Genomic DNA, 15,799 nt, shown 5'->3' on the forward strand with positions numbered 1-15,799 from the left:
AAAAATTACTGGATAAAAAAATAATAAAGATTAAATTTTTGTTTTTAAAATGAGAGATAAGAAAATACTAACCCTGTTGTATCGTTCAATATTTTGTATGAGGAATCTATAAGCATTATACCAAGGTAAAAATACGTCTTTTAAAACATCACGCACTCCTTCTTCCTTGAAACGTAGATTCTCTGCTCTAACAACTGGTGAATTGACCAGATACAATCTTAAGGCATCAGCACCAAATTTATTAACAACCTGTAAAAAAATTTAAATTTATATTATTTTATTACTGATAAAAGAATCTTAAAATTAAATAAAACTGTAATAGACATTAAATGATAAATGCCAAAAATGAAAAGCTTACCCATCAAAACAAAAATGATACCTTTGTAAGGTTTAATTTATTCAAAGCTAATGGATACCTGAATATACCTGAACAATATTTCATACTTATATTTCAGGGCAATACACTCTCTCTCTCTCTCTCTCTCTCTCTCTCTCTCTCTCTCTCTCTCTCTCTCTCTCTCTCTCTCTCTCTCTCTGTGTGTGTGTGTGTGTGTGTGTGTGTGTGTGTGTGTGTATTGGTTTTATTTCAACCAAATCTTTGAAGTTTTAAAATTTAACAGGTTTTGACACATTAAGAATGTTTATATTTTTAATCATATTTAACTTGTTTTATTTATTTTTTAAATCCATTATTTATTTAGAAAATATCACTTAAAAGTAAACAATTTTTCTGGTTATGTTGATTACATTAATCAGATTAATAAAAGAAAATTTTACTTCAATATAAAAAACATTCTGAGAAAAGTTGTGTATATATAATTACGTTAGCTGCTGAAACCTAAAGGTTTTAGGTAATTACATATGGGACAGAATTTAATGTTATAAACTACAGAGCAATTTCCAGGAATAAAAACCATTCCAAGACAGGCTTACATGAAAAAGTACGGAGTGAAATTATTTCTCTTTTGTCTTCTTCACAGTCAAAAATATTATTGTATAACAATGTCATATTCTCTGAAGTACAATAATATTCAATCAATACTTTCTGTCTATTTACCGTAGGGCATTACAGAACTAGTTAGTTGTAAAATGGATATTAGTACGCACAGACCCTCTGATCGATGAAATTTGAAAGATTTATATTAATCAAAGCTATAAGAAAGACAGTAAAATCCATTATTTTTAAATATAATTCCAGGTTACATTTAGGCATTTGTCCTATCTTTCAGTGAGCCCTCTTATTCCACTAATAAAGAATTGTTCATCTTTACGTTTGAACCATTCTTACACTGCATTTTAGTTCTACACATTGTTGCTGAATTTGGTGTCACAAACTCTTTAAGACCAACCAAAAAACATCTAATGGTGAAGATCAGGACTGTAAGGTCGATTTATCTAACAACTCTCAACCTAACTTTTGAGTAGCTTTCAGAATTTTTTGACTGGTATAGGTATGAGCATTATCATGCAAAAAAATTAATCTTTTTGAGAGAGAACCTGGATGTTTCCATCTTATTTTAGGTTTTACTTTATTTTTTAGCATTTCATAAAATAGTACCTGCTGTTGATTAAACATTGTTCTTCCAAATAATCACAATAAACTGGGCTTGTTTAGTCCTAAAACACTATTACAACACCAACTGATGCGTAGATATAGAATTTTTTAATAGCAAGCGAACGTGGTTGTTTCTATTCTCTACTCTGACCATTTAGATTTCAGTTCAAAATGATGAATACAAGTTTTGCAAAAGTTATTATAAGAGCTACAAAAGCAATTGCCTTCCACAAAAAACCATCGTTTAAATTTTACACAAATGCGAATTCAAATGTCTTTGAAATTTTGAGTCCATCGTCTTGAAACCCACTTTGAACATGTTTAGAGGTAATTCAACATATCACGAATAATGGAATGAACAGTGCCTATATTCGAATTATAAATTTCAGCGATTTCCCAAATTTTTATCAGTCTGTCCTTGAGAATAAGATCATTAACGCAATCTTGCAGTGTAAGTGAAAACTTTCACAGGAATTCTGCAACTATGAAAATCAGTGATACTTTGCCCAATTAAACTGTTTGATCCACTTATAAAACGTAGTATAGTTAGTACACTTTTTACCGTACTGTTTTAATGTCTGCAAGTAAATTTTGGCTGGTTTTAGACCTTCTGAAAATAAAAATCTTATTACATCACGCTGTTCATCCATAGTACATATTTCAACATTCTGAAATTAACAAGAGGTAATAATAATGAAAATTCTTTTTGGATAACTGATATTTACTATGTCAGGAGAGCCAACCTGAACATCAAACAATATCAGTTTTTCTACACTGTGTATCATTCAATCGTTCTTTAACAATTTAATGATCCTCATAATATATGATGTATTCTTATACAATAATTATTATTGAACTACTATCCATTTATAAAACATAATATTAGAAGGAGAATAAAATGGAAATTTTTCCAAGATTTATACTTACTTCCATTGGATCAGGATAATTTTTCTTTCTTTTAGACATTTTTTGACCATCTGATGCTAAAACAAGTCCATTAGCAATTAAATTTTTGAATGGAGGCTTTTTAAATAATGCAGTTGATATAACAAGAAGTGTATAAAACCTGAAAACAAAAAAATCAAAATTCAACTCTCCACCAAAAGAAAAAGAACTAAGTATAAGTTACAGAGAAGGAAGAAAAAGAATGATCATGATAAATTCATATATAGATTTGTTTCCGATCGGGATAGATTAGGATAGTTTAACTGTATTGCTCAAGACCCTGGGCAATACAGTTTATTATTAGCAATAAAATAAACTGTTTAACTATAAGGTTGTTAGCAATTACCTTTAAATATTTGTACCTTATAATATGACTAAATTTTAATAAAATATAATGATATTTCAAAAAAGATTTAACAAGCTAAACATGATTTTACTTAGCCAAAATGTTAAACAATATCTTTAATAATAATTCAATCTATTCTAAATGAAACTCTAAACGCTCTAATTAGATCTACTGAAAATCTTTATAAATAATTAATTTTATAAACATTTCTGCTTATATTTGAATATCAATACAATAATATTTATTTTTATATTACAATATCTAAAACAAAAAACTTACCATCCTCTAGTCTGATCAATTCCTTCAGCAATAAAATCAGCAGGAAATCTATCATCAAAATCCCTTCTGTTTTCAAATGGAAAATGAAGTTGTGCATAAGGCATAGCACCGGATTCAAACCAACAGTCAAAAACTTCAGTAACTCGACGTAGCGGAGGATGTCCAGGACGTAGTGAAGGTATAGTCAAGTGATCGATACTAAAAAGAAAATGAATGAATCACTAAGACAGGTATATTAATTAAACAATTTTAATATTTCATAAAAATCAAAATATAAAAATCAATTTACCTTTCTCTATGCAGATCAGTAACATCAAAACCAGTACGAGCCTTCAAATGGGCCATGCTGGAGACACAAACAATTTCTTCACCATCATCTGACATCCATAGTGGTATCGGTGTACCCCAATACCTGTTACGGCTAATAGCCCAATCTCTTGCATCTCTTAACCAATTACCAAATCGTTTTTCTTTTACAAAATCCGGTACCCTACAACAGAAAGCATTTAACAGTATCAAATAAAATAAACTAATGGAAATACTAAAGCCAAATAGACTGGAAAGGTCGAAAATTAATTAAAGAATTGTACACGCAACAGAAAACAGCTACGAGTCAATCCATTTGAAGTGACTCAAGCAGGGGTGGTTGCTTGACCAATTCAAACAAAATTGAAACTTACCCATTTGTTTCCTACATGTCTTAGGACCTTACAAACTATTATTTTTTTTTTACATTTTATTTAAACAGTTTACCTGTAGCGAACATTTTTGTTATGGTGCACAAACCTATTTTTGTGATTGTAAGGGTTTATGGAAAAAATCATAACTAGAAACCTATTGGTCCTGGAAGGATGAAACAAAACCCAATTTATTCGTATTTTCTCAAGGTAAAAGATTGATATTGTGGTTCATTTACCCATCTCTTTTCTTTCTATGAGAAATTACCAATAAAATTGAAATGAAAAAACAGTGAAATTTCATTTTTAGTAATTTTTTTCAAGAGGCAGGGATGGCATATACAGTTTGAATTATTTTTTTATATTTATTTATGATAGCAGTTTTACCATAAATAATATTAATGGTGATATACTTACCCCTAAATTTTTTAAAACTAATTTTTTAAACAAATTCAAATTTTGGCTTCAAATAACTCTGATGGTGATAAAAATCTCAAATTTGCACAACTTAGTGTTTTTGTAGATTTTTATGGCAAATAAAAATGTTTCTTGTGTACTGCACTTAAAGTTATATCCTCTCAAAAATCATGAAAAAGCTATTAAAAGTAATACCATTTTGACTCACAATTTTAAGTGCTCCAAGGGGGTTTCTTGTCTTCTCGGCAGTTTAATATTTTTATACTTATTACTCATTTGCAGTCGTCAGGAAAATGCATGTTGCAACATGCTCCTTTATGCTTGTTGCATCATTTAGCTTTGCAGTTACAGACTGGTCATTCTGACATTAAGTCAGTAACTTGTTCACATCTTAACAGTGTCTAAAATTTCATCCTGTGTTTGGAAGTGTTTAATAAGTTTTACTTAATAATATTACATTTGAAATTTTTAAAATCAGTTAAATATTTACATTATTTTCAAGTAATATCACATAAAACAATGGAAGAACCATGTTCCATAGGAATTTATGTGAATGAAGAGTGTCATACAACAGTGTATGGTACAATGCCAGAAGAACTCATTAAAATTTGTGAATTTAGTGATGAAAACCAACTTATTTTTTTATTGTAATTCAGATGTCACTTGTGTTTGTAAATATCATGAAAAAAGGTTTTTGTCAAAATCCAGTCACTTGTATGGGCAGTTCTGTTGTGACCTTTTGAGAATTCATAGAAAAACAGTTAAGAAAATCTTAAGACAAATAGCATTAGAGCAAGCTCTTAAAGAACACATTTTCCCAAATCTACATTTAGTTCCTGGAAAGTCTCTTTGTGTTAACTGTTTCAAAAGTACTTTTTCTCAGCAGAACAAAAAACTATATGAATGCAAAGACCAAGAGCAATACATTGCCCCACATCACAATATTGAACAATTGGATGCTGCTTGTAATATTTTGGGTGTATCACCTCCATCAAAATTGGAAAAATTAACCACGGATCAAAGGCCATCAGCATTAAAATTTAAAATAAATAAGGTATCTGAAAAATTAAAAAAGAATCTTGAATTGTGTTTTGACTAAAGTTTCTGAAAATGAAAATACAGTTCAATTTTCTTCAGATGAATATGATGATCTTATTTTAAACCTAAAAGAATAATATGTTCTTGCTTCTAAAGAAGATAGGATTAAAATTATCACTTTACATAGTTCCTTGGTTGAGATGGTGCTACTGGTATAGACTACAGAGATTTAGTTCGGAACTTTTCAAACCTACTGTGTATACACAAATCTAGCAAAAGCAAAGCATTGCCCCAAGTCTGCTAGTATAAAAATAAAAATGAATTCTTGAAAAAAGATGTGGGCTACTCAAATCTCATTTTGGGTAATACAACATTTTTGAATAAAAATTGTATTAGGTTACTGTTATTCATTAATATGACCTATCATTAATAACAAAAAAAAAAAATATTTTAAAAATATTGAAAACATCAACTTCAACAACATTAGGGCTAAATGCAAAAAAAATTCTTAAAAAATGTAAAGTGCAAAGAAGACAAGAACCCTCTTGGAGCACTTATTTAGAGAGTCAAAATGGTATCGCTTTCAACAGGTTTTTCATAATTTTTGAGAGGTTATAACTTTTTTATTAGTACAATAAACAAAAAACCTTTTTATTTGCAATTAACATCTACAAAAACACTATGTTGTGCAAATTTGAGATTTTTATCACCAGATTTTTATTCAAAGTAACTTGAAGTCAAAATTTGAATTTAAAAAAAATCAGTTTTCAAAAATTCATAAAAATTTAGGGGTAAGTATATTAATCATTAATATTATTTATGGTAAAACTACTTTTACATATACCTAAATATAAAAAAATAATTCAAACTGTGTATGTCATCCCTGCCTCTTGAAAAAACTACACAAAGTGAAATTTCACAGTTTTATCACGTTCAACTTTATTGGTAATTTTCTCATAGAAAGAAGAGATAGGTAACTAAACCACTGGACCAATCTTTTACCTTGAGAATAAATAGGTTTTTGTTTCAATAGGAAACAAGTTTCAATTTTTTTTTTGAATTGGTCAAGCAACCAGCTTATGTTTTTTTGGAACACTTCAAATGGATTGACCCCTATGAAAAAACAGGATTTACAAACAGAATTAATTAATATAGTAAGAAAAATATGGCAAGGTTACACTGCTCATCTCCATTTTTCTTGAATAAATATGTAGGAAGTTATTGTCAAAAATGAATTAGAAGTCAATGAAGGAATCACTGTAACAAGAAATAAAATGTATTACCTTCAAAGAAGGGTTTTTAAGAGATGAAGTACAAAATATTCAACATGATTTCAGAATTACAAAACATTACGACAGAATATGGAATGATAATGAAAACTAAGAAAACAAAAATATTACGACAGGAGACAATGAACTGGTGCACGGCAACATTAAAAATGGAGAGTAAAGCAGTAAAGCAACTAAAAATTAAATAAAAAATACAGAATGACAATAACTACAGAAAGGTTTAATTAGAAAGAAATAGTTATTATGACATTTAATGGAGATAAAGACATAAAGAATCATCTGGGTAAACTTTCACACTTTAAACATATTTTTGTATGAATGCGAATTTAGACACAAAGTGAAAAGAGGAAAATGGGCTAGAGGCATTGAAATTTTGAAGACATTAATAGGTAAACAGAGGAAAGAATCTTGATGTACAATGAGAATAAATATGAACAGACTTGTAATCTGAAAAATTCAGAAAGGAAAGCTTAATTTGTTGTTACAATCAATGAGATAATTTTAGCTAAAAACAATGATAAAAGTATTAATATAATACAGAAAATAAGAGTGTTGAGGAAAATCTTAAAAATCACCAATTTCAAAAGAAATGGAAAATTTAACTAGAAGTACAACAGAAAATATTTACCATTGAAATTATAGCTTTTTAACTGAAAATTATTTACACTGTAAAACAAATAAAGGAGTTAAATATTTTTTATCTTTTAATTTATTGAATAAGAAAGGCAAACAATTACTCATTTTGCTACATAATCTCCATAGTGTCCAACACAAGCGTTCAAATACTCGTACTGCATACCAATAATTCAAAAGTGCAAGGACAACTCTAGAAAAAAATCTTGTCTAAGAATGTAGGCAGGCACTCTTGCATACACTACTACATGCTTCATTTCTTTGTTGGACCTGAAACATTTATCTCCCATTCATCTTTTTGTATAATCCATAAATATGAAAGTAACTTGAAGCATCATCCAGCAAATATAGTGAATTTAAGAAATATTCAAAAGGCAGATCTTAGTTGTTTGTAACAACTATTAGTTGTTTGTAAATACCATTATGAGATTGAACACTGTCATATTGCAACATAATTCCTGTAATATGAAGTTCACATAATTTGGATACGATTACCAGAGGCAGGCAATTCTTGACAAATTCTGTATACATGACACTGCCTCCTTTGACCTGGTACTGTTCTAACCTAAACCCTTGTTACTTACAAAAAAAAAGGGTAACCTTTCTCACTGATGGTTGTGTATATAAATTTATTGTGGTGATAAGGTACCACAGCACTATTCCTTGCAGGGATTTTCATTTTTGGTTGGTGGTAATGGAATCAAGTTTCATTTTTACAGTTAGAAACTCATCTTCTGCTTCCAAGGACTGTAAAAATATTCTCTAAGTATCATTAAATCCAAATTAAAAAAATATTTTCACTAGCTCTTTTTTACAAAGCAATTATGAATTTTTAAAAAACAATATACCTGTTTCATAATTTGTAGATTATTTTACCTAGCAGATCTATAAAAAAATATATCTCATTCATTTTAAATTTAATAATTACTTTATATATATGTATGATATAAAAATTTTGGTAACTTATGGATATGAGGGTCATTCAATAACTAAACAGATAAACAGCTGTACATAAAAAATCATTTATTACATAAATACAATATTTTTGTCTACTTCTTCACGTAATACCCACCAACTTCTCTGAATTTGTCCCATCTTTTTACAAGTTCCCTCAGCGAAGAATTCTTTACCTAGATCACAAAGCCAGTTTTGTACTTTTTTCTTTACCCATCTTTGTCATTGAACTTGATGCCACGCAAAGCTTCTTTCATTGGACCAAACGGATAAAAATCCAAAGGGGCAAGGTCAGGACTGTAAGGATGAGGTAGGAGCTCCCAACCCACTTTTCCAATAGTTTACAGCATTAGTTGTGCCATATGAGGTTGAGCATTGTCTTGAAGAAGAAGCATGCCTTTCCTCTGCCATCCTGGACAGTTCCTCTTCAATGTGGGCTCGACTTCATTCTAAATCACGGCTGAGTAATATAGGCTGTTGATAGTGCATTGTTCCTCCAAATAGTGTGAGAAAATCAGACCATGGGCACTCCAAAAGATGGTTAACATGATCTTACCAGCTGATGGTTGCATTTTTAATTTCTTACAGTCAGGCGATCCAGGGTATTTCCACAGCATGCTTTGACGCTTGGACTCTGGTTCAAAATGATGTATCCAAGTTTCATCAAAGGTTAAAATCCTGTCCAAAAATGCATCATCTTCGTTATTGAAACAATTATCGAGTTCAGTGCAAATGTGAAATCTCTCGGCTTTGTGATGAATGGTAAGCTCTCTGGGAACCCACCCTACACAAGTCTTACGATAGTTTAGTTTGTTCTGAATGATGGAATGAGTTGTGCCAACACTTAATCAACATTTTTCAGCAATTTTTTCAACTGTATGTTGTCGATCTTCTTGGATAAGTGAATCAATATGAGAATCTAACACTGAAATTGACACTGTTACCGGATGCCCGGAGCAGTACTTGCCGGTCAAGCTTTTGTGACCACTTTTAAACCTTTCCACCCACACGTAAAAATCTCACAGGTCATGCAACTATTGTCATATTGTTTGTTCATCTGAGAGAGTATTTCTCATGGTTCTACACTTTCTGAAAGTAAAAATCGGATCACAGAATGCTGTTCTTCAAAAGTACTTTCTTCCAACGGACACACCTTCGTAACTAAGCCTTTAGAGGTTATGTTTGCACAAATATTAATCAAACACTCTTCGCGAGGTTGCCAACTAACATTTACAAAAGTTCCATTTGCCTGCATTAACAGTTTCCTTCACTAAAAATGTTTTGTCTGTTTAATTATTGAATGACACTCATAGTTGTAATAAATTATCTGCAGGCCACAAAACTAATTACTAAACTATATATTGGAATGGCACAGAGAATAAAAGTTTACCTTCCCATGAAGGAGATAAGACAATTTGTTGAGACCTAGCCAAACCAATTATAATTTAACATTAATAGCTCCTCAATAATGTTTGCAGGCCACCACATTTTGCTATCAAGTTCTAATTAATACTAAATTCTGGCCTGGTAATCTTGGAATGTAAAATTTTACAAATAAGGAATGAGCTATCTACAGGCTTTGAATCAAAAAGTTGTATTAGATAAACAGAGTGGGAAAAATTTCTATATATTTTTATACTACTAAAATATTATTTTATGTAAATTATCAATTAAAAAGCATAACTTTATACATAAATAACAAAATAATTAGGGCTTTCTATGGTCACAATGGATCTTACAACATAACTTTGAGTGACAGTCAATTTACAAATTTCAAGAACATAATTCTTTATAGATGATATTTAAATAATGCTTAAGAACTAACCAATAAGTGTCTTGATTGCTTTTTAGAAGTTCTTGATTCATGTGTTCAACCCTGATGAACCATGACGGTACAGCTTTATATATAAGTGGTGTTTCTGATCTCCAACAAAATGGGTAACTATGTTTTATAGTACTAGCATTGACCAATCTATCAGCATTCTTTAAATACTTTATAATTTCTTTATCTGCATCCTGCAAAGAGTAGAAAAAAATTTTTTAATTAAAACTTTGAAAATGTAATGAATTTCCTACAAAAAAATATTACCCATTTGGCATTTTCAATACTGTCTGAGAATTCAAAAATTGTATTCAATATACAAACTTAAAACATGAATTATCAACATTCAATAATTAAATCAGTTCCTTCATGAATTTTAGTTCACAGAAATTCTAATAGGAAGTTCAGTTATGAACTTATTTGTTGATAATAAGCATTTTACTGTTATGAACAGAATATTCTATGATATTCAGGAAATTTCACAATGAATGTTTATGAATTCAGAGTACATTCAAAGATAACAATCTTTGAAATTTTAAATTCTATCACAATTATAATTTCAATCATTTCATTTTGTACTAACTTATCAACTCTTGTGCCAAACACTTTTCTAATTTAACACCCAAAAAATTTATTAACATATTTTTTAATTTTTAAGATTGAAAAAACATACCTTAACATACATTCCTAAGAAATCAGCAACAGGTTCTGTAAATCTACCACTTGCATCAACAGGACAAATCAGCTCTTGATCTCGAGTAATTACACCAGAATTTAAGCAAACTCTGTAATCATCTTCACCAAAATATGGTGCAGTTTGGACAATACCAGTACCGCAATCTTCTGTAACGTAGTTATCAGCAAGTACTCTAAATCCGGTAGTTATCTATAAACAAATTGTAAATGATTGAACTGATAAAAAAAGTACAAGCGATTACATTTATTTATGATGATATGACCACTAGTAATATAGATTAATTAATATATGCACTAAATTATGTAATAAATGAATTTAAATATTTATCATAAAACCATGTAATTATACTTTAAATTTTTACATATTTTAGGTTTCTAACTGTGAAATAAAAGGTCTGTTTAAAAGTTAAGAGCATTAAAATAAAAATACCTCAACATTTGCTTCTACTTTTACCTCCTACATACAGTAGTAATTCCTGTACCTTCATGTAGTAGCTCCAACAAATGTTTACATTGATAAATTTCTGGTTAAAAACACTCTTAAATGGCATTTAATTACGACATGTTACTTTTCATAATATAATTATGATGTTTTAAATTGTCATCAACTAACACTTCCTTGACATCATATATTCCTTGTTCTTGACATCATATTATGAGGTGCGGCTAAAATGTAATGCACACTGGAATGTAAAAGAACAAAATTTATACAAAGCGACATATGTTGCCATCTTTCAATTATTTAGATGTACTCTCTTTTTTATAATGGATGAAAATGTTCACAATAAAAATAAAAATTTTTGTAACTATTTATCGTTATAAAGAAGAATTTAAGGTAGATGGCCAAAAATTAAAATATATTTAGATTATACAGGATCACAGAAATACCTACTATTACGTTACACAAGTGTGAAAATTTTATGATACCAAGAGAAAATTTTTTTTTTACATGTTATTCAGGCCACTGAAACAAACTTCTTAAGAAGTCTTAGGGTGCAATGAAAACGTTAATAAATTTAAATATAAAATCTGTAACTTAAAAGGAAAGATGGAAATATCAAGTAAGAAAAATATAATAAATATTCCTAACAGGATACTAATTACGCATCAATAAAGTGGGAGAGAGAGAGAGATGGAAGGCAGGTCAAGGAAACACTAGAAAAGCTGAAACAGCATACACAAGTGGAACTAAAAATCAACTTTTATTTTTAAAAAATTTTACCATAGTGAAAAATTAATATGAACAAAATATTACAACATTTAATGATTACGAACTTATACAGTCGTCTGCAGATAACAAAACCTATCATCATAAAATTATATGGTTTTCTTCTTTCTTAATGAAAAAAAAACTATTTATCCTTTTGATAGAACTGAAGATACATTTTAATTTTAAAATGCTTGTTGTTAACTGGGGTTTTTATAGGTTCCATTTTTTAAATGAATTACTATAATTACTATGTATCTAGTTTACTATACTTAACAACTAAAAAGATTGGATTATACAGATTTTAACAGGAGAAAAACCAAGTAATAATGTAAGCTTTTTAATATCTTTACATTATAGTAAATAAATATAAAATTAATATTTAAAAAACTAACATGTTTAAAATATGGAAATATAGGAACATATTGAGTTCCTTCCAATTTTTTCCCCACAAATTTTTCAACAATAACATAATCCTCCTTTTTAAAAACAGAATCAACTCTTGCTTCCATAACAATGTAATGTTTATCATTCTTATCTGTAAAAAAAAAAAAAAATATATGAACTATTAATTACAAACAATAAGTTAATATCATTAAATAATAATTTAAAAACGTGTTATGTTTTCACATACGAATATTTATTTTAACTAGAATCAGGCTGTCACAATAAAAAAAATAATTCAATATTAAAACATAGTATAATCAAAGAATAATTTCTCCTCTATATTTGTTGTATTTTGCAAAAAACTTTTTAATTGGAAACAAATAAATAACCAATAATTTAGTATAAAAAAATTTAATTATGTAATAATGATTATTCATAAACAATATAGGCAGGTGACATATTCACCTATGTGATTACTCTAGTTAGTATTTTGTACTAACACATTAGGTTATATTACTGTACTTGTACTACATATGCATTTCTTTTATACAGAGTGATTTTTTAGTCCTGTTACCCAATTGTTAATTTCTGGTAATTTTTTTCTAAGAGAAATTTTGTTTTGTGACACAAAGTTGGTAGCGCTACTCAACCGGTATAGATATGGCAGTGTGAGTTGATTCTCCTTGAGCTGTATAAACGTTTGTGCCGTTTCCGGTCGTGTTTCGAACAGAATGTCTTTTACCATAGAACGAGTTTTCATTCTTGAACAATATTTTGCTACGAAATCGTACGCGAGAGTAAAGGAATAATTTCAAATTAAATTTGTTGGTGTTCCTTCGCCAGAAAAAATGTCAATTTCTAGGCTAGCAAACCGATTTTGAGAGACAGGTAGTGTTTGCGACAGAAAATGTAGCGGTCAACCAACTCGCTTGACAGATGACGTTTTAGAGAATATGAAACAAGATTGCTCAATTCTCCACGGAAAAGTTTACGAAAACTTTCCACGCAAGTTGGTTTGTCATATTCAAATGTTCAGAAAGCTGCTAAAAAATTGAAATTGTATCCGTATTACGTACGATTAGTCCAAGAGCTTCAGTCTCCAGATTTAAACAAGCGATTGCAATATTGCCGTTGGTTTAGGTCTCTCGTAAACGATAACTGAATCAAATTTAGAAACACAATGTTCTTTAGTGATGAAACTTGGATCCATCTCGATGGTTATGTGAACAGTCAAAACTGTCGAATTTGGGCGGTTGAAAATCCTAGCACTTTACAAGACAAATCTTTGCATCCTGAAAAAACTGGTATGTGGTGTGCGATATCTCGTCATCGTATAGTCGGACATATTCTTCAAACAGACAGTAAATGGTGAAGTATACAGGAATATTGTGCGCCAATTTGTGTCCCTCCTGGAATCTCAAGAATGGTATTGCTGGTTTCAGTAAGATGGCGCTACATGCCACACGTTTCGAGAAACCGTGGATTTTCTGTAAGAGTTCTTTGATGCTCGAATAATAAGTAAGGGCTTATGACCTCCACGGTTCCCAGACTTCACATCTCCTGAATGCTTTTTGTAGGGTTATATTAAGTCCGAGGCCTTCAAAAACAATCCTCACACTATTGATGAACTTAGTCAATATTACAGACTTAATCACGAATATTTCCAATGTGAAAAAGGTTTCTGCTAATATGTTGAAAAGAGTCCGTGCATGTATAACCGCAAGGGGTGGGCATTTTGAGCATATTCTTTAACAATTATGTAAATAATAACTTTTTATTAAATCTCTTTTGTAAGTAACAAATACATTTTTTATTCCTCCTAAATTTCCCTTTCTTACATTTAAAATTGGGTAACAGAACTGAAAAATCACTCTGTAGTAATGCATATTACTATACAGGTTACTGGATCTAAAATACTTCTCATAGCAAAATGCTTATTATTATAACCTAAGCACCAAAAGAATCGTCTCACAGAGATGGCACTGAATATTTTAAAGCTAGCCATAGTTTTTTATTACAAATAAATAGAAAAACAATAAAAATTTTCTAAACTACTTAAAACTTCCTGCTTTAAAGCTTACCTTAAAAACCAACTGATAAAAGATCCCAGGGATTTTAACTTCCAAATCAGGTCTGGCACATTTTTTAGCGTTTATTCATCTTACTATCACATGCATATGCAAAATCTTATCTAGAGTTATTAAAAAAAAACAAAGTAATACATTACCTTTGATTTTTAAATATGTAGAACTAGGATGGACGCACAAAGCAAGATTACTTGGCAATGTCCATGGAGTTGTCGTCCATGCAATAAATGATGTTTCAGGATCATTAACTAAAGGAAATGTAACAATCACTGTAAAAGGAAAAAAATACATATAAAGTGAACATAAAGAAAATATAAAAATATTACATACAAATAAGATAGCATAGAATATTATCAATAAAGTAAGAATAATGGCTAAACAAAAATTGAAATCCAGATTAGAGGAAGGAAAAATAATAATGAAGGAATATACCATAAGCAGCACAATGAGAGAATATTTTAATCAAGTTAAGATTCAAAGCCTATGCCTACACCAATTTTATAATAATTATTAAAAAGTGGGACCACGTTTTCAGATTTTTTTACAAAGTAATAAACCAGAGATTATGAATACCTTTTTAAAAATCAGATAGAAACTGTAAGCGGATAAGGCAAACTGGTATCAGATAGATATTAAAGCCTTCACTAATAGAAATTTAATTACGACGACTACCTTGCCTCTTCTAAGTTAATTTTTCTAGGCTATTCAAAAAAATAAAAAAACTTTCACAATTAATTAAAACAGTGAAACTTATAACTTTTTGTTTTATTATATTTTTCCAACATGGTCAGCGATGAAAATTATTCAAAATTACAAAACTTTTGTAAAAACCGAACACTGTAAAATAATGTAATGAAATAATTTTTAAAAGAAACTCTGATTTATTAAATTTGATTTAACATCTTATTTCAACAAATTTAAGTTAAAGTAATTTTTTTGCTGTTATTCTTTTATACATAATTAAGTTTTCAGTTTTGAGAATTATTTTGACATATGAAATTTTTAAACGAAAGGAAACCGTTATGGTAAACCGTTTCAATTTTGACCTGAAAACAAATATTTAGCCTTCCATAAAAAAAAAGTAAGCTATAATTTCAATCTATATTCATGAAGACACTTTATACTTAAAAAATAAGTATGCCTCAAATTAATGAATAATTACACAACAATATTAGACCTCTTAATTTTTCTAAGCAGCGTTGATTAAAATTGTCTAATCAGTTAAACATGGGGAAAGATTACTTAAATCATTTTCTTCAAGTATAAGATTAAAAGCTTGCCTATGATTAGAAGACCAGGGCAAATAGTTGATGTGTGTTTAGAGAGCAACCCCGTGCTCTTTTCAGGTTTTTCAATTTTTTAACAATTATATTCCACAATTGTTTTTATTTAATCAAGCGATAGTTGGCAGTTTTGTTTTCAGTTTTTTTTTTTTCAGGACAAAAAACACTTCCGCATTATCATCAC

General features: G+C 29.4%; 1 protein-coding gene across 1 annotated transcript in view; it reads right to left on the bottom strand.

Moving 5' to 3' along the window:
* Nucleotides 1-15,799, bottom strand: part of IleRS (Isoleucyl-tRNA synthetase) — a 55,131-nt gene that overhangs the window by 24,645 nt on the left and 14,687 nt on the right. The window contains exons 5-12 of the mRNA XM_075379106.1: nucleotides 14,473-14,601; nucleotides 12,254-12,396; nucleotides 10,629-10,841; nucleotides 9,959-10,149; nucleotides 3,415-3,615; nucleotides 3,126-3,323; nucleotides 2,483-2,621; nucleotides 73-249 (exon numbers count right to left, since the gene is read on the bottom strand). Coding sequence (XP_075235221.1) covers nucleotides 73-249; nucleotides 2,483-2,621; nucleotides 3,126-3,323; nucleotides 3,415-3,615; nucleotides 9,959-10,149; nucleotides 10,629-10,841; nucleotides 12,254-12,396; nucleotides 14,473-14,601 — 1,391 coding nt within the window. The remainder of the gene's footprint in view (nucleotides 1-72; nucleotides 250-2,482; nucleotides 2,622-3,125; nucleotides 3,324-3,414; nucleotides 3,616-9,958; nucleotides 10,150-10,628; nucleotides 10,842-12,253; nucleotides 12,397-14,472; nucleotides 14,602-15,799) is intronic.

Source organism: Lycorma delicatula, chromosome 11 (genome assembly GCF_047948215.1).
Source record: "Lycorma delicatula isolate Av1 chromosome 11, ASM4794821v1, whole genome shotgun sequence".
Taxonomy (NCBI): domain Eukaryota; kingdom Metazoa; phylum Arthropoda; class Insecta; order Hemiptera; family Fulgoridae; genus Lycorma; species Lycorma delicatula.